Source organism: Mixophyes fleayi, chromosome 4 (assembly GCF_038048845.1).
Source record: "Mixophyes fleayi isolate aMixFle1 chromosome 4, aMixFle1.hap1, whole genome shotgun sequence".
Classification (NCBI taxonomy): Eukaryota; Metazoa; Chordata; class Amphibia; order Anura; family Limnodynastidae; genus Mixophyes; species Mixophyes fleayi.
Window position 1 is genome coordinate 24,761,896 of NC_134405.1, and position 20,502 is coordinate 24,782,397.

The 20,502-nt window shown below is 43.5% G+C and overlaps 1 protein-coding gene across 1 annotated transcript; it reads right to left on the bottom strand.

Moving 5' to 3' along the window:
- Positions 1-11,956: 11,956 nt before the first annotated feature.
- LOC142151119 (vomeronasal type-2 receptor 26-like) lies at positions 11,957-19,302 on the bottom strand. The gene is made up of 3 exons (XM_075206452.1): positions 19,025-19,302; positions 18,774-18,897; positions 11,957-12,930 (listed from the first exon to the last, which is right to left on the bottom strand). The coding sequence occupies exons 1-3, from the start codon at positions 19,211-19,213 to the stop codon at positions 12,002-12,004; spliced, it is 1,242 nt and encodes a 413-aa protein (XP_075062553.1). The 5' UTR covers positions 19,214-19,302; the 3' UTR covers positions 11,957-12,001.
- Positions 19,303-20,502: the final 1,200 nt, after the last annotated feature.

The following is a 20,502-nucleotide window of genomic DNA, read 5'->3' on the forward strand; positions in this document are numbered from 1 at the left end:
ATAGTAATGACTGAACAGCACTGCACAATAACACAAAGTCACAGGAACTATCCGGGCAAAAGGTAACACAGTCAAATGATGGCAATAGTTTCAGCGGATAGTAAACTCTAGGGGAGAACAACTCAGTCCAGCAAGATATGCAATACACCAGCACAGTCAATGGGAAGTATGCATACCGTGGTTCAGGAGCAGGCTGTCAGACGGGAGTGCAGAGATACCTGAACGGCTGGAGGCCGGCAGGGTGCGAAGTCCCAGGAGGGTAGAAGCGGTAATCAAGTAGGTGCAGCGCACAGGTAGGTAGACCAGCGGAAATGGGAACAAATACTCAGGAAGCAGTAGTATATAGGACTGGACACCTGGAGAACACTGACGTGTAGAGATGGTCTAGACGAGATGAAAGCAGCAAGGCGTTGATTCGATGCAGACAGGCGAGTTGACACCGGCAGGAACACTGTAGAAGCACGGAGAGCGGATCAGCTGGCTGCAGACACAAATAGAACTGAAGGGTAGCGGCAAGCAGGACACTGCAGATACACGGAGGCAGCGGATAGGAATCAGCAGGTGCAGTCTCGATGAAACACGGGAGAGTTGAGATGAGCTGGAACTGTTGAGCACGGAGACAGCGGATAGGAATCAGCTGGTGCAGTCACGATGAAACACAGGAGAGTTGAAGTGAGCTGATAACTGTAGTGCCCGGAGGCAGCGGATAGGAATCAGCTAATACAGTCACGATGAAACACAGGAGAGTTGAAGTGGTCTGGAAACCACAGGAGAGTTGAAGTGGTCTGGAAACCACAGGAATCAGCAGAGCTGAATACACGAGGAAACACAGGAACACCTTCAGAGGCTCATGGGGAATGAGACTCCAAGATCAGGCAACATGGTATTGAACACAGGTGCTTTAAATAGGGAGTGTTGCCTGATCAGCCAATTAACTAAAAGGAACATGAACTGAAGGTTTGAAAGGGCTGCACAAGCGCAGACCCTCAGGATGGTGGACGGCCACGGTTCCTAAATACACGGGAAGAAGCACTCACAGTCTGGTGAGTGACAACTAGTTATAAATCGTTACCTTCTAGAAACATCTGTGTCCAAAGAGCCAATGCTGTGTGTGACCATGGTGTTCCATAGGATGCAACTCAATGGTGTCCAAGCATGGGTTGCCCACTGCTACCATATTAAACATAGTCCTCACCACCCATTGTATGCTTCAGAATATAAGGACATGAGGAGATGGCCACCAACAGGCAGAGAAGTCAATTGACTTTAAGATTAATTCATGAATATCCCAATGTTATGCACACCAAGATATCTTGGTATGGACAATATTTTCTTGTTTGTGTTGTCATGTCATCCATCTCTTTCTTGGCAATGAGTCATGATGTGCATGGTGGTTGGGGTGTCTCCTACAAGGCCTTGCTAGATGCCAGTACTAGGTATACATCGACGACCAGTGTATACAGCACATTACAAATATATAAGTAAACTGAACAGATTCAACCCTCCTGCATGATACTGCATTCAATGAGGCCATGCAATGGGTAATGGGTAGTGGGGGTGGGGTACCACCATATTTGTTGTGGGGGCAGGTAGAAAATCTAAGAGGTGTTGTCAGTGGAGTGGACAATTCCTCTAATGCAGTTGAGTATTAGTAGACTGAGAAACACATTTATTCCACAGAGGCAGTATCTATCTTTCTGGTCACGCCAATACATGGCATTGTACCCTTTGCCGTGCTGCCCGCTTACTTTAACATATGTAAACCATGTGACATGGTAGCACACCTGTGACGTTACTCATCTGGCTATTTAATCCCACTGTCTGTCCACCGCTGTTTGAGAAACCAGTTTTCTACCATAGTTATTTGTCCTATGTATATTATCCGGCTTACAGTGGACCGACTCATATGGTGACTACACTGCCTGTGACCCTGACCGAGGCCTTGTTAACCATTCACAGAGCTGTGCAGCCTTCTCTGAATATTGTCTTGTTAGTTAACAGCCGCTTAGGGAGACCTTTGGGTTCCACATGGTAAAGTGCATCACTGCCTCGCAGGGTCCCTGGTCAATGCCTCATTACAAGACTTAAGCACTAATTTCTGCTTTCCCAATAAGTAAATAGATCTGGTAAGACAAAGAGAAATAATGTTCACACAAAGTAATTTCTGCGTTTTAAGCGTCCAATTGGATCTAAAGGGTATGAAAGTTATTAAAGGCAGATGTATATCTCATATGCTTCTGTCTTGTACGTTTTAAAACCTCAGGGAGATTGATGCGTTTGGGAAAAACTTCCCAGAGATTGACTTTGGCTGTAGGAAAAGCTGGTATAAGGGTCCCTGGGGTATGAGTGGAGTGAGAAGGGCGGGCTCCATACTTCAGGCCCATTCCAGGGCTTCCAGCACACCACTCTACTAATAATCAGGAGTTGTATCTGATGAGGTGCTGTTAAAAGGCTGCAAGGGAGTTCATTTAGGCTGTCAATACCTGGGGAGGAGGTCAGATGGCTCCTGAGAGACACTGCAAAATGTGACCAGTAAGTTCTGTTATTTTTTATGTGTGTGTGACATTAGGTCCTTCACTTTAGAGAGGGTGTTCCTGTGTATTAGTTAGAAGCCGGACAGGCTAGGACTTTTGTTTATGTTTTGTTTATTTTATTGCTGGTATATAAAACTAGCTACGCCTACTTGAACCAAGGTACTGGAATGGTGTGAGATAATTGACTGATGCATATGAAGTGCAGCCGTCTACCCCAGGAGAAAACACCCCTAACCCGATCTTACGACAAGGGTTAGAAAGATATTTTGGAGAAATCTGGTGGCATAATACACCTTTCACTGAAAGATAGAATGGCAGAGCCATTGTGAAATCTGTTGTGAAAAGAAATATAATAAGTATCTTACTTATACTTTCTGAATAAATATCCTATTATATAGATATAAATCTGTGAACACATTGTAGATTCAGTAGGTCTCCACCATCAAAGGATGCCCCGTGAGATGTAGACTAGACTTACATATATATTTATATCTTCACTAATTCCTCCTCCTAACTCATTCACCACTGCCTGCACAACACTCCTGCTCGCCCACCCTGTGACAACCTCTTTGCCCCTTGCTTTTAGATTGTAAACGCTCCCAAGTAGGTCCCTCTTTCCTCATGTGTTCTTCCCTTCACTCTCATAGCCTTCTATGCTCCTTTGTTAACGACCTCCTGCCTGGTCTCTACATCTCCTTCACTGTCCTGGTCTCCATTAGCTGTGCCCATACTCCTGGCCACACGCTCACTAAATGCTGTTATGATTCCTGGTCTCTCCCCTTCTCACCTCTACAACATGTTCTGTCTGTTCTTTGTGTAATTGGTGGATGTTTTGCCCTGCTACCTTATTCATTATTGTTCAGTTCTGCCCTACTTTATAAGTAATTTCTTGTCTGCACGGTTGGTGTAAGTAGTCCTTTGTTCCACCTCTATTGTATAGTGGCACCTTTTTAATAAAGGATAATCATCCACCTTTATTTATATAGCGCCACTAATTCCACAGCGCTGTACAGAGAACTCACTCACATCAGTCCCTGCCCTATCGGTGGCTTACAGTCTAAATTTCTTAATACACACACAGACTAGGGTCAATTTGTTAGCAGCCAATTAACCTACCAGTATGTTTTTGGAGTGTGGGAGGAAAGCGGAGCACCCAGAGTAAACCCACGCAAACACGGGGAGAACTTACAAACTCCTCAAGATAAGGCCATGGCTGGGAATTGAACTAATGATTATAATAATAATAATATATAATATAATATATATAATAACTATTGTCCCATTATCTGCTATTTCCATATTAAAGAACCTAATACTATACACAGGAAAGTTAATTTCAAGGATGGATGAATATCCCGGTCTCCTTGTACAATAAGACATCCATGGCTTGGGAATAAGGAATGAAAGCTCTCGGTTGTCACTGTGTACAATAAAGTGTAAATGTTTTCTGGGCATCTGATTGCATATGGACTATTACGTGGCCTCCAAATCAGGCATTATTGGTACACTTGTGGTTGACTGAGCTCCCAGAAGTCTTCGTGCCTGGACCAGCAACAAGCAAAACTCTGTCTACTATAGTGTTCCAAAATGGTCCCACTAGGTATGATTCAAAGGGAAAATCTGTATACATCAAGAATGAAGCTGAAACCTGGAGAACTAGAAAGTTTGATTAATAGCTCACTTTTTCATTTATCGAATGGATGAAAACTCCTAAAGACTTTACTATATCCCATTCTCTTCCCCACATTATATTCCCCATCACTATGTTACCATATTTTAGCATTTGGATATTTATTTATATCTTTAAATCATGTAGTAGAAGGGGTAGATTTATCAAACCTTCTTAAAAGGAAAAAGTGGAGATGTTGCCCATAGCAACCGATCAGACCTAGCTATCATTTTCTAGAGTGTACTAGATAAGCTAGAATCTGGTTGCTATGGGCAACAACTCCACTTTTAAGTTTTAGAAGGTTTGATAAATCTAACCCCTAATGTGAGCCGTGTATATTCATTAGCTATGGCTGTATGATGTCATTTATATAGGCAGGAAAGTAGTGTATGTTTAACTGTGAAATTATAATAACAATATAAATTTTATAAATGTATAATTGATATTTTCCATATTATATAGTATTATTAATTGTTAACGGATAAGTCTATTTTGGAGAAATTTGATTACGAGTTACGTGCTATAAAGACCCTCCTGGGCACCAGTCGTTTTCAGTCTTCTGTCTACGGTGAACCCCCACCAGCATCACCAACCCAATGCCATCTGGATTCAGCAAAGGCCTTTGGCTCTATATTGCACAATTTAACCCCATCAAAGATTTACTAAACTGCGGGTTTATTTAGTACCTTCTACAAAATGATAGCTAAAATCTGATTGGTTGCTATAGGCAACATCCCCACTTTTTCAAACCCGCAGCTTAGTAAATCTAGCCCTATGTGTTGCTACTACATCTTTCACGTGTCTGTGTGTGTGTGTGCCCGTCCAATGGGGCAGAAACTGATGCGAATGATTAAATATTCTGTGTATAGCGCTGCGTAATATGATGGCACTCTATCAATATCTGATAATAAATAATATGTTCCAAATTTTACAAATTATCAAAGACCGTGCCAACATCCCTGTAAATAGTAAGCAAATAAAAACATCACAACTTGGTCACTCACATTAGACAAATAAATGTCATATTACCATAGCAAAATAAAGTAAAAATTACAGCAATTCAAATATAGCGTAATAATCACTCTCACCATGCCAAGTAAACCAGCTTATAAACATACACACAATAATACCGCTTTCATACTGCCGCCCTGGCAAAAACCCGGGATTTTGGTGCAGTATGAATGGGGTATAACAAAGCAACAGATCTAGTAATTGCGGATACAGAGACCCAGCTGCGGGAACACTGAATACACAACTTGCAGGTATTCAGAAGATCAAACACATAATTACCAGCACCTGGCTCTTATTAGATCAGATTACATTTCAATCGAAATTTAATATCCACAATTACAGGAAATCTTATGTGTTCATACTAGTTATAAATACTGATATTTTCAGCTTGTGAATTCCTCTAGATTTATTCTATCCCCATAGGAAGTCATTTAATTGCACCTATTGTTCGTGATCAGTCACGTGTTATGTTAGGAAAATAGTTCTAACGGCCTCTGGATGCCCACTTTGTCTCAGTGTTAAACTTCTGGAACATAGACAGGTACATGGGTGATGGAGATTTAAAATGACATCTGTACACAAGATTCTGCATGTTAAGTTCAGATGTGTGAATTATATGTGTTACCAATATCGTTGTCTTTTCCAGTCCAAAAATAAAATTATGTTTGATGCCCAGTTATCTTAGTTAGATCGATAAAGACATTTAGGTATTAAACATGACAGGTTGGGTATATATATTGTTTCCAATAATCCCTCTAAATAACCTAGATTTATATGGGCAATCTACAAGTTGCTTTACAATGATTAAGCACCTACCACGCTGATAAAAAGAGTTAGGAGCCTATTTATCAGCAGAACGCTGAATGTTTGTATCGGTACTTATCTCGGCAAGAAAAGAAATTGCTTTTCACCGCAATTTATCAGAAATGTTGATTTTGTAATAAGATCCTGTTGTACCTAAAGAAAATGTGCACATTATTATATTTTTTAATTGTTATATCACAGATTTTTAGTTCATTCATAGGCAGTACTTATAAAAGAGAGTTTAGCCCAATGGCTGCATTGACTGTACAGGTGATTGGTCCAATTTAGCGCAGACAGTCTCATAGACAAACCGAGGGGGGGGGGGGTTCCTAGTGCCTGGAAACCCCCTCCAAGCCTGGGGCACTGTATAATTGAGGTGGCTGGACCCTGCCCCCGCCTCACACGGCTCTGCTTGAAAAGGGAGAGCTGCGAGCACTTAACAGTAGTGCACGCAGCATTGTCCATGTGTATTATGGGGATAGGAAGAGTTGGAGAGCAGCCAAGCTCTGTCTAATATTATAGCCACGCCCCCATGCATGCTGGTCATGCCCACTGGTGGCGTGATGTGGAAAGCTCCCTCTACAAATCTTGCGTTTGCCCCTGAGTCTAGACATCATTTTTATTTAGGTACAAAATTTGCACTGACCACTAACCACCAACCTCGTACCTCCCAGCCTTGGAAGTCTTTAAATCTGGAGAGTATTTGAAAAGGGTCAAGTTACAGAAGGGAGTGGCCACATAACCAGTGCACTTTGATAGCGCTAGGCCACCCCGTACATACCTCCCAAACTTTCGATCTACAGGACAAAGGTGATTGTAGGCGCGATAGTGGGAAGGAGCCCTCAAATCAGGACAGTTGGGAGCTGAGCAAACAGTAACTCCCATTGATCTGTCTAGTGCAAGTTAGACACATTTATCACCTATATGCAATGTTAGTAAATGAGCCCTATAGACAGAGTGTTGTTGGTGAGCCAAGTGATTTTTTTTCTCCCCCTGTTATAGCTAAATCACCAGCTTCAACATTACATAGTTTGGGGATCTTTAGTTGTAAATGATGTGAACTTTATCATTTGACACCATGCAGAAATAAATCTAAAATGACATATCTAAAAAACTTAGTTTTATTAAATCCAATTCATTGTTTAACATTAATTAAAGGCTACCTGAGGATAAGAGTTAACTTCAATTGCTGTGTACAAATTAAGTAACAATGAAGCATGGTTTGTCAATTTGTTTGCTATTGCTGCCATCTAGTGGCTAAATAGAGGAAATGTCCAGAGCTTTATATACTACTGCAGTAAACATAATAATAATATTAAAACATTATTATTATTATTATTATTATTATTATTATTATTAATAATAATTTAACATATTACCAACATATTCCACAATGTTGTACACAAAAGGAAAGTTACAGGTACCGGTATGTCCTGGAAACCACAACACCGAAGAGTCTTAGGTTGTGTAAGCCTAACAGCAGGAAATGGTGGTATAACCTTATTGCTTAATGCAATTGGAATTTCAGTATATTTTGACTATCTCTGGTTTCGTCTTATTCAAGATATGGGGGTAATTTTATCAAGCTGCAGGTTTGAAAAAGTGGAGATGTTGCCTATAGTAGCCAATCAGATTCTAGGGCCTGATTCATTAAGGATCTTAACTTCAGAAACTTGTTATTTCAGTCTCCTGGACAAAACCATGTTACAATGCAAGGGGTGCAAATTAGTATTCTGTTTTGCACATAAGTTAAATACTGACTGTTTTTTCATGTCGCACACAAATATCAACTTTAAATTTCAGTGTAAAAATAAGCTATCAAGTATTTGTGTGCTACATGAAAAAACAGTCAGTATTTAACTTATGTGCAAAACAGAATACTAATTTGCACCCCTTGCATTGTAACATGGTTTTGTCCAGGAGACTGAAATAACAAGTTTCTGAAGTTAAGAATAAATCAGGCCCTAGAATCTGATTGGCTCCTATAGGCAACATCTCCACTTTTTCAAACCCGCAGTTTAGTAAATCCAGCCCTAAGTCACCTCTAGGATCCATAAAGCAGTGTCATGTATTGACAGTGCTCTTCCAATACAGAGAAAGCTTATCTATGATCTTATCCGTTCAAGCGGATTGTAAGCTTGCGAGCAGGGTTCTCTTACCTCTCTGTCTGTATATATTACCCAGTATTGTCTTATTAATGTCTGTTCCCAATTGTAAAGCGCTATGGAATTTGCTGGCGCTATATAAATAAATGTTGATAATGATGTTGATGAAGCGGCGAATACGCAAAATGCAGATCTGACATTTATTTTATCCCCAGAGAGCTAGACCTTAGGGAGATTACAATCTCAGCATGCACAGACTTTTGGCCACACATGCGCAGTAGATACTAGCAGAGAAAACCAGGAAGTGAAATCTTTCACCGCTGCGTTAGGCTAGCGGCAAAAGATAACACTGGGGGGCAGTGTCTCCCCGTGACAGCCTGTTCTCGATAGCGCTGTTCCACAAACCAAAGTATAGTACATAGCTCTGACACGCGACACGTGCATGCAAATAAGGCTTTACATAATATTGTAATATATACCATGGCATACAATATATTAATGTGAGAGGTCCAATTCTCTAATGTGAGTGTTACCGCTGAAAGTGAATATAGTTGGTCGGATTCCAGAGGTCCTAAGTCTTCTCCATAAGGTGACCTTTTCTAGCTACAAAGAATTATAGCATGAAGCCTCGTTATAAAATGTACCTACAATTCAATACAATTTTACTGTGGTTTGAAAGAGGAACTCTACTATAAAAAATGATATATTATTATACAAGGCAAACAACATTTATTTGAATTTTAGAACATTCCAGTTTATTTAGAGACGGATGTTGCCATATGTTTGTAAAAGTCAATCCCACATCCCTTTGAGTGAATAAATTGCCGTCTCTGATTGGCAGGTTTTTTTTATGGTTATTGTTTACATATTACATATAAAAAAAAAAACACAACCTGAGCTTTGCACTTCAGATGTGGATTTTTTCTTTGCCTTCAATATATGCAATGAAATCATTGAGTAGTGTTGGTCAGACCGTAAGACAGATGATGGTTTCTGGATGGACAAGCAACTCTCATAACTAGATTCTTGCAGGCTAAAAACAATTGGTGATATAAACCTCAACTCATCCGTCGAACTTTGGCAGAGAAGAGAATAACCTGTATTACAGGGATTATGTTGTCATAGTAGATTAATTTCTTAATACCACTAGACCAGCGTTTCCCAAAATGTGTGCTACGGCTCCCTGGGGTGCCACGGTGCTGTCAGAGGGGTGCTACGGTGCTGTCAGAGGGGTGCTGTCAGAGGCATGCCACGGTGCTGCCAGAGGGGTGCTGGCAGAGGCATGCCACGGTGCTTGCCAGAGGGGTGCTGCCAGAGGCATGCCACGGTGCTGTCAGAGGGGTGCCGCGGTGCTGTCAGAGGAATGCCGCGGTGCTGTCAGAGGGGTGCCGTGGTGCTGTCAGAGGGGTGTCGCGGTGCTGTCAGAGGCATGCCACGGTGCTGTCAGAGGCGTGCCACGGTGCTGTCAGAGGGGTGTCACGGTGCTGTCAGAGGTGTGCCGCGGTGCTGTCAGAGGGGTGTCGCGGTGCTGTCAGAGGGGTGCCGCGGTGCTGTCAGAGGAATGCCACGGTGCTGTCAGAGGGGTGCCACGGTGCTGTCAGAGGCATGCCACGGTGCTGTCAGTGGGGTGCCGCGGTGCTGTCAGAGGGGTGCCGCGGTGCTGTCAGAGGGGTGTCGCGGTGCTGTCAGAGGCATGCCACGGTGCTGTCAGAGGGGTGCCGCGGTGCTGTCAGAGGTGTGCCACGGTGCTGTCAGAGGGGTGTCACGGTGCTGTCAGAGGTGTGCCACGGTGCTGTCAGAGGGGTGCCGTGGTGCTGTCAGAGGTGTGCCATGGTGCTGTCAGAGGGGTGTCGCGGTGCTGTCAGAGGCGTGCCACGGTGCTGTCAGAGGCGTGCCACGGTGCTGTCAGAGGGGTGTCACGGTGCTGTCAGAGGTGTGCCACGGTGCTGTCAGAGGGGTGCCGCGGTGCTGTCAGAGGTGTGCCATGGTGCTGTCAGAGGGGTGTCGCGGTGCTGTCAAAGGGGTGCCGCGGCCAGGACAAAAAACAATACTTACCAATCCAGCAGCACCCTGGACCCAACATCCTCCTCCCTCCTCACTCCTCCCTGTTCCCTTTTCACTAAAAATCATCACACCCAACATATTCAGTGAGGAGCCATGCAGAGAGGAGCTGGAAGAAAGAAGACAGAAGAAAACGAAGAAAGAAGGTCAACTAAGGAAAGTAAAGGTAGGAAGGTTGAAATAGTGATAGGAAACAGCAATGGAGAGGAAAAGAAAGAAGGAGGGTGCATTGTAATCGCGAAGGGGCAGTGGGAGTTTGAAGGGGAAGTGTGAGGGTGAAGGGGCACAGTGTGAGCATGAAGGGGCACACTGTGAGCATAAAAGGGATATAATATAATGCTGAAGGGACAGTGTGAGCATGAAGAGGCACAGTGTAATGGTGAAGGGACAGTGTGAGCATGAAAGGGCACAGTGTGAGCATGAAGGGGCACAGTGTAATGGTGAAGGGGCAGTGTGAGCATGAAGGGGCACAGTGTGAGCATGAAGGGGCACATTGTAATGGTGAAGGGGCAGTGTGAGCATGAAGGGGCACAGTGTGAGTATGAACGGGCACAGTGTAATGGTGAATGGACAGTGTGAGCATGAAGGGGCACAGTGTGAGCGTGAAGGGGCACAGTGTAATGGTGAAGGGGCAAAGTGTGAGCATGAAGGGGCACAGTGTGAGCGTGAAGGGGCACAGTGTAATGGTGAAGGGGCACAATGTGAGCATGAAGGGGCACAGTTTGAGCATGAAGGGGCACAGTGTAATGCTGAAGGGACAGTGTGAGCATGAAGGGGCACAGTGTAATGCTGAAGGGACAGTGTGAGCATGAAGGGGCACAGTATGAGCATGTATTAGCACAGTGTAATGCTGAAGGGACAGTGTGAGCATGAAGGGGTACAATCTAATGGTGAAGGGGCACAGTGTGAGCATGAAGGGGCACAGTGTAATCATGAAGGGGCCCAGTGTAATGGTGAAGGGACAAGGTGTGATGATTTTTGTACATATTGTTGTTTTATTTTGGTTGATCTTATTTCTCTTAATGATAGCTGTAAAATGTTCTTTGACAGAAATATAATTGAAAAAAATATATAAGAATATTATTTTCCCTTGGATTTATGTGTATTATTTTTGCAAACAACTTAATAATTATTTCTGTCCTGTCCTAAATACTTATTACATTATTTTGACCCAACTACTTATAAAACGGAACTGCTCTGTAATTATTTTGGAGGGGTGCCTTGAAAAAATTATGGAGACCCTAAGGGTGCCACGAACTGCAAAAGTTTGGAAACCACTGCACTAGACAATTATCCATTTGTCTGGATTAGCATTAGTCAAATTACTAATATTATATAAAATTAGAGATTTTTTCTAATAACAGATTAGAGAGATTCAACAATTCTCATGTCTAGAGGGTAAATGTATCAAGCTGCAAGTTTCCGGTGGGTTTGAAAAGTGGAGATGTTGCCAATATCAACCAATCAGATTCTAGCTATCATTTTGTAGAATGTACTAGATAAATGATAACTAGAGTCTGATTGGTTGCTATAGCTAACCTGCCAGAAAATCGCAGCTTGATACATGTACCCCTAAGTGTCCATATCCGTATAAATGTCACATCTTATTGTAACTTTCTTCAACATTTCTTTGTGTAAGTACAGTTAACTTATAAAACATAAGTCATTTACATTTCGGACCAACCCTTTAATACATTTGATCACAGAGAATGTTTTACAATAATATGTACTCAAGACTACTATACTCTAGCTATGACAAAAATTGAATATTTTGCCTATGCCTTCTGAAAATGGCAAAAATAATGTCAACACAGTCACTAAGACGTTTCATTGTTTGTCTTCTGGGTGGCCCCTTTGCCTAATAGGTGCTGACGGGTGTTAAGATCAGGTCTTAGTAATATAATAAAGCATTTGGGAAAGAAGATACAGCCTGCAATCCCAGCACAGGAGGATAAGATTCCAAACACCTCGACGGCCACCATGAACTTGCCGTGAGTGCTGAGATAAGCCGGGACAAAGGAGATCCAAACACTCAAGAAGATCAACATGGAGAAAGTGATCCACTTGGCCTCATTGAAGCTGTCTGGTAATTTTCTGGCTAGGAAGGCTACCAGAAAACTGACACAAGCAAGAAACGCCATGTATCCCAGCATGCACCAGAGCAGGGTGTCCGAACATTCATTGCATTGAAAGATGATAACTCCAGTTTTGATCTTGATGTTCCTCTCAGGGAAAGGAGGACATGTTAGCATCCAATATGTACAAATGAAGACCTGGATGGATGTGCAAATAGAGACAATCGAGGCTGGAACTTTGGGTCCAAGCCATTTTCTCATGTTGCTTCCTGGTTTTGTTGCTCTAAAAGCGATGACCACCATGATTGTCTTGGCCAGGACACATGAAACACTAAGGACAAAGATGACACCAAATGCTCCCTGGCGAAAATGACAAGTAAATTTTTGAGGCTCGCCAATAAAAAGCAAAGAGCACAAAAAGCTCAAGGACAGGGAGGCAAGTAGGAGATAGGTAAGATCACGATTGTTGGCCTTGACTATCGGCGTGTCTTTGTACTTAATGAATACACATAATATGCTGACGGTGGTGAAGGAGCAGAAGATGACAGTCGCAGTTAACGTAAATCCAAGAGGTTCCCAGTACGACAAGTACTCGACATCTTTTGGGATGCACATAGTTTGGTTTTCATTAGGCCACATTTCATTTGTGCATGAAAAACAGTTGCTAGAATCTGTAAGACAAGAACAACATTTTTTGCATTTTGTCCAGTAATGTATATTTATAATATACAGCATTTCTCTGTAGCCACAGACAGCCAAATTCACAAAACATGGTGCTGGATAATAAATATTCTGTTAAAATAACTACCTGAGTCTGGCGATGGCAGCAACCAATGTACAGAAAAACAATCTTGAAGTAGTGAAATGTTAACATTCTAAACATACAGAGGTGATGGGGGATGTGTTACTGCAGAGGTGATGGGGGATGTGTTACTACAGAGGAGATGGGGGGATGTGTTACTACAGAGGTGATGGGGATGTGTTACTACAGAGGTGATGGGGGAAGTGTTACTATAGAGGTGATGGGTGATGTGTTACTACAGAGGTGATGGGGGATGTGTTACTACAGAGGAGATGGGGGGATGTGTTACTACAGAGGTGATGGGGGAAGTGTTACTATAGAGGTGATGGGGATGTGTTACTACAGAGGTGATGGGGGATGTGTTACTACAGAGGTGATGGGGGATGTGTTACTACAGAGGTGATGGGGATGTGTTACTACAGAGTTGAATAGAGGGGATGTGTTACTACAGAGGTGATGGAATGTGTTACTACAGAGTTGAATAGGGGGGAGGTGTTACTACAGAGGTGATATGGGAATGTGTTACTACAGAGGTGATGGGAGGATGTGTTACTACAGAGGTGACGAGGGATGTGTTACTACAGAGGTGATGAGGGATGTGTTACTACAGAGTTGAATAGGGGGGGTGTGTTACTACAGAGGTGATGGGAATGTGTTACTATAGAGGTGATGGGGGACGTGTTATTACAGAGGTGATGGGGGGATGTGTTACTACAGAGTTGAATAAGAGGGATGTGTTACTACAGAGGTTATGGGGATGTGTTACTACAGAGGTGATGGGGATGTTTTACAAATGAGGTGATGGGGGCATGTGTTACTACAGAGGGGATGGGGGGATGTGTTACTACAGAGGTGATGTCGATGTGTTACTATAGAGGTGATGGGGGATGTGTTACTACAGAGGTGATGGGGGATGTGTTACTACAGAGGTGATGGGGATGTGTTACTACAGAGTTGAATAGGGAGGATGTGTTACTACAGAGGTGATGGAATGTGTTACTACAGAGTTGAATAGGAGGGATGTGTTACTACAGAGGTGATATGGGGATGTGTTACTACAGAGGTGATGGGGGGATGTGTTACTACAGAGGTGACGAGGGATGTGTTACTACAGAGGTGATGGGGATGTGTTACTACAGAGTTGAATAGGGGGGGTGTGTTACTACAGAGGTGATGGGAATTTGTTACTATAGAGGTGATGGGGGACATGTTACTACAGAGGAGATGGGGGGATGTGTTACTACAGAGGTGATGGGGATGTGTTACTACAGAGGTGATGGGGGAAGTGTTACTATAGAGGTGATGGGTGATGTGTTACTACAGAGGTGATGGGGGATGTGTTACTACAGAGGAGATGGGGGAATGTGTTACTACAGAGGTGATGGGGGAAGTGTTACTATAGAGGTGATGGGGATGTGTTACTACAGAGGTGATGGGGGATGTGTTACTACAGAGGTGATGGGGGATGTGTTACTACAGAGGTGATGGGGATGTGTTACTACAGAGTTGAATAGAGGGGATGTGTTACTACAGAGGTGATGGAATGTGTTACTACAGAGTTGAATAGGGGGGAGGTGTTACTACAGAGGTGATATGGGAATGTGTTACTACAGAGGTGATGGGAGGATGTGTTACTACAGAGGTGACGAGGGATGTGTTACTACAGAGGTGATGAGGGATGTGTTACTACAGAGTTGAATAGGGGGGGTGTGTTACTACAGAGGTGATGGGAATGTGTTACTATAGAGGTGATGGGGGACGTGTTATTACAGAGGTGATGGGGGGATGTGTTACTACAGAGTTGAATAAGAGGGATGTGTTACTACAGAGGTTATGGGGATGTGTTACTACAGAGGTGATGGGGATGTTTTACAAATGAGGTGATGGGGGCATGTGTTACTACAGAGGGGATGGGGGGATGTGTTACTACAGAGGTGATGTCGATGTGTTACTATAGAGGTGATGGGGGATGTGTTACTACAGAGGTGATGGGGGATGTGTTACTACAGAGGTGATGGGGATGTGTTACTACAGAGTTGAATAGGGAGGATGTGTTACTACAGAGGTGATGGAATGTGTTACTACAGAGTTGAATAGGAGGGATGTGTTACTACAGAGGTGATATGGGGATGTGTTACTACAGAGGTGATGGGGGGATGTGTTACTACAGAGGTGACGAGGGATGTGTTACTACAGAGGTGATGGGGATGTGTTACTACAGAGTTGAATAGGGGGGGTGTGTTACTACAGAGGTGATGGGAATTTGTTACTATAGAGGTGATGGGGGACGTGTTACTACAGAGGTGATGGGGGATGTGTTACTACAGAGGTGATGGGGATGTATTATTATGGAGGTGATGGGGGATGTGTTACTATAGAGGTGATGAGGGATGTGTTACTACAGAGGTGATGGGGATGTGTTACTACAGAGGTGATTGGGAGGAATGAGTACAGGATGTTGAGGAATGGGCAGCTGTCCAGTTTAAGTGGTCCTACCAGTGTCCTATTGTATATAGAATTAGATATACAGATAATTCAATGCAGCTTATGTAGTCAGTAAAAAAAATCACATTCTTTAAGCCCTTAGCACCTGTGGAGTGCGTACTATGCTAGTTTGTGTAGCACAACCTGTGTGAAATCACTCTGCACATGTCCAGAAAGTTGGCGCACACATTTGCACACACATTCACTTGATTCTGCTACTTACGCCAGCCTGTGCCTGACATGGACAGTGCATTGTAATGTAGGCCGAGTATAGTAAGTGTGTGTACGAGCTAGTGCAAACAGATGCAGACTTGGAAAAACAATGCATATTGATCTGAAAAAGTTGTATTTTTTTCGGGTGGTCTTGGGTAGGTGCAAATTGCGGATGATGATGGTAGTCTCTGGCCCTAGGGAACTGCTTGTGATTGGCTGTCTTCTATTGCATTTCCTCGTTGCTTGGGCATTTTCTTATGTCCACTTAGTGTAAATTACATGCAATTTGCAAAAAAATAACTGCTAATATTGAAAAAAGTGGAAAGAGAAGTAGTATGTAAAGGGTCACTCTTTTATACAAATACTCGTTAATTATATTAGCAAATAACTGATAAAATCTTAATCTTTATTGATGAACTGTTTAAAAACAAAGCAAAATATTAAAATGTGTAAATATGTTGATGAACCTGATAATTAAACTATTAAAAGGTAGAACACTACCAAGCTGACCTGCTGTTCCTGATATGGATCTAGTTAATCCAATGAAATGAATTACATGTAATACATTATCAGAAGATACTGATAAATGTATGGAAGAGCCTGTACTAATACCCCAATAGGCGCTGTTATGCAAGGGGACAGGAGAGGATCCGTATAATGAGATGCCACATAGAAGCTGAAATAAGGTCGATACTGGATACAATATGATCTATATAATTAGATATGTGGCAACTTAATAGCCAGATTCTGGTAGGGTGCTATCGCAATAACCGATAGTGAATAAGTTAGTACCCCTAATAATGACTCCCTCTGTATACTGAATAATTGATAACTAGATCCTAATATCCTAAGCTAAATATCATAGATAAACAGGCTGCTAAGTATTGTAATAAGAAACAGGAACAACGGGCTCAGCGTAACCCAGAAGCGCATTTCGCTTGTGAGCTTTAACAAGGCAACCCCGTGTTAAAGATCACAAGCGAAACGCGCGTCGGTGTTACGCTGAGCCCGCTGTTCCTGGCTGTAATGTATGTGTAACAATACTCCCTAAGTGTAGTGGTTTATCTTTCCCTCTCCCTGGACTTGCTGGCTACTCCAACTGCAGCTCAGAACATACTGTCAAGTGTACTCCTGCCTTTGGTTTCCCCAGCAGGCCCTCCATGTCCTTGTCCGACATGGTACATTATGGTGTTGAGAGTCCTTGTTTCGCTGTTCTTAGTGTTTTTGTTATAAATTAATGTCTTGGTTTAATTTCACCTGGGTTGTCTTTGTGTGTGACCTAGTCTAATCTTTTATTTTTCTTCTATTTGTGGACATACATATTTGTGGACATCCTCAAGAAACCCAATCTCGACCCCACATCTCTTGCCAATTATTGCCCTATCTCTCTTCTCTCCTATGCCTCTAAATTACTTGAGCGGATTGTCTGTAGCCGCCTAACCAGGCACCTCTCGGACAATTCCCCCCTTGACCCTCTCCAATCCGGCTACCGCCCCCTCCACTCTACCGAAACTGCCCATGCCAAGGTTACTAATGATCTCCTATCGGCCAAATCCAAGGGTCACTTTTGCCTACTCATCCTCCTTGACCTCTACGCAGCCTTCGACACTGTGGACCACCCCCTTCTGCTGCAAACTCTTCTCTCTCCTTTGGCCTCTCTGGTTCTGTCCACGCCTGGTTCACCTCTTACCTCGCTAACCGCTCCTTCTCTGTATCCACGTATGGTTCTTCCTCCTCCCCCTACCCTCTCGCTGTAGGAGTCCCGCAGGGCTCCGTTCTTGGCCCTCTACTCTTTTCCCTCTATACTTCCTCCCTTGGTGCTCTCATCTCCTCCTTTGGCCTTCAGTATCACCTTTATGCTGACGACATTCAACTCTACATCTCTTCACCTGATCTTTCCCCCACTCTCCTCGCTCAGGTATCTGACTGCCTCTCCGCCATCTCCTCCTGGATGTCGGAGCACTTTCTCAAAATCAACATTTCCAAAACTGAACTCATTGTCTTTCCTCCTCCCAACCACCCATCCCACCATGACCTCTCCATTGTCGTTAACAACACTACCATCTCCTCTGTCACCCAACTCCGCTGCTTGCGTGTCACCCTTGACTCCTCTCTCTCTTTTGCCCCCACATTCATTCCCTTGCCTAAGCCTGTCGCTTCCAACTACGCAACATCGCCCGCATACGTCCCTTTCTCTCTCAGGAGGCCACCAAAACCATCATACACGCACTCATCATCTCCCGCCTGGATTACTGAAACCTCCTCCTCACCAGCCTCCCCCACTCTCGTCTTTCCCCCCTCCGCTCTATACTCAACGAGGCCGCAAGACTCATCTACCTCTCACGCCGCTCCTCCTCTGCCTCCCCTCTCTGCCTTGCCCTTCACTGGCTCCCCTTCCCCTACAGAATTCTTTTCAAATTCCTCACCACCACTTACAAGGCTCTCTCCCACTCTACTGCCCCTTATATCTCCAACCTCCTCTCCATTCACACTCCCGCCCGCTCCCTGCGCTCGGCCAATGACCGTCGCCTCTCCTCCACTCTGATCACCTCTTCCCATTCCAGAATCCAGGACTTTTCCCGTGCAGCCCCCCTTCACTGGAATGACCTCCCTCGCTCCATCCACCTCTTTTCCACTCTGTGCTCCTTCAAACGTGCACTCAAAACTCACCTCTTTCTCAAAGCCTACCACCCATCCACTTAACCCCTATCTCCTCCGCTCATTCTCCCCTCTCTCCTATTGCCTCAACCGGCTCCTCTTGTGCCTGGTCTGTCAATCCTCCCTTAGGATGTAAGCTCGAATGAGCAGGGCCCTCTTCCCTCCTGTCTCGTTACCCGTTCTTCTGCTCTGTTTCTATTGCATCTGCCTGCCTGGAGTTTCTGAAGTATTCGTACTTTTTGTTTATTGTTCTGTACTGTTATACTCTGTATAGTCTACTGTTTGTACTATATGCGGCGCTGCGGAAACCTTGTGGCGCCTAACAAATAAATGATAATAATAATAATAATACTGTACCTATTTGGTTGGATATTTCCCCCTCTGAACAAGGAACACAGTCAAAGCAACACATGGGTTGTCCCTTCTGTGCAGCCTTCCGAAATCCAGGAGAGCAGCTTTCACTGCACACTGAGCGAGGGATCTGGAGATAGAAAGCAGATATATCACTTATCACCAAAGTGGTCTATCAATCATCTACCATGTTCCGAGGTCATATTAATCTGTTTTTATGTTGTTGCACAGTTCTCTACATTTGAAAGACATTGTACCTCTTGGTCTCCAGTGATCCACCTAACAGCAGTTATGTTAATGCTCAGCTCATTTTCTTTAGACTCGCGAATATTGTAGCGCCCGACCACCACAAACTCAGTGGTTCCATTGGAGTTCCGCTGCCAGTTCAGAAGATTGTAGTCAGTCGGTGGGTTTCCATTAGAATCAAAGTAGATTTCTTCTCCCATCCGATTCTTGAAACTGATTTTTTTTAAATAGTGGAATACCTACAAAAAGGATAACTCCAAGTCATAGATTAATAATTATAAGACAAGAAATTGAAGGGTCATCAAAGACTTTAGATGTGTTTTTTCAATGACAAAAGCACCTTTTCAAATTACCTGGAATTCCTATAGAAATATAGAATCAGGTGTAGATGAACTACACCAACATTTTATATTAAAGAGGGCCCAACATATATTCCAGGAGTGCATCTCCTCCTTCCATGTCCATTGTAGAGAAATTCCAATACAAATAACTATTAAATAACTATCTTAAATAATCACTAAGGTGCAGTGTCGGGAGTAGTAATTCCTTTTTTAATTGATGTGTCAACTTTTAAGTACTCAATTTATGGTGGACACCATAAATTAAATCCCAACCAAGGAAATTATGTTTGCTTAGTAGAACATGCAATAGAATTCATACATACACTATATGGACAAAAGAATTTGGATGCTTGACCATTACACCAACAGGGACTGTATTGACATTTTATTCAAATACATATACTTTAATGTGGAGTTGGTCCCTCTTTTACAGCTATAACAACTTCCACTCTTCCTGGAAGGCTTTCCACAGGATGTTGGAGTGTTTCTGTGGGAGTTTGTGCCCATTCATTCCCTAGAGCAATTATGAGGTCAGACAATGATGTTGGACGAGAAGGCCTGGCTCGCCATCTCCGTTCCAGTTCATCCCAAAGGTGTTTGATGGGGTTGAGCTCATGGCTCTGTGCGGACCAGTCAAGTTCTTCCATACTGAACTCATGAAATCATGTCTTTGTAGTCCTTACGTTGTGCACAAGGGAACAGTCATTTTGGAATAAAAAAGGACCTTCCCCAAACTGTTGCCACAAAGTTGGAAGCATAGCATTGTCCAAAATGACTTGGTATGCTGAAGCATTAAGATTGCCCTTCACTGGAGATAAGGGGCCTGAAAAACTGTCCCATACCATTATCCCTACTCCACCAACCTTCACAGTTGACATAATGCAGTCAGGCAAGTAACGTTCTCCAGGCATCTGCCAAATCCAGACTCACCCATCTGACTGCCATACAGAGAAGTGTGATTCGTCACTCCACAGAACAAATTTCCACTGCTCCACAGCCCAGTGTCGGTGTGCTTCACACCCAGGGCCGCCATCAGGGGGGTACGGGGGGTACTGGCTCACCAGGGGGCCCGGTACATCAGCGCAGCACAGACTTACCTGGGGCCCCAGTGGTCTCCGCTGATGTCTTCAGCCTGGCTGTCACCGTTA

Excerpts from the sequence above, each read along its gene's own strand:
- LOC142151119 (XM_075206452.1), bottom strand. The coding sequence starts at position 19,213 with ATGGGAGAAGAAATCTACTTTGATTCTAATGGAAACCCACCGACTGAC. Across the intron at positions 18,898-19,024 it reads GGATCACTGGAGACCAAGAG|ATCCCTCGCTCAGTGTGCAG; the intron begins GTACAATGTCTT and ends TTCTATCTCCAG. Across the intron at positions 12,931-18,773 it reads GGAAATATCCAACCAAATAG|ATTCTAGCAACTGTTTTTCA; the intron begins GTACAGTATTAT and ends CTTGTCTTACAG.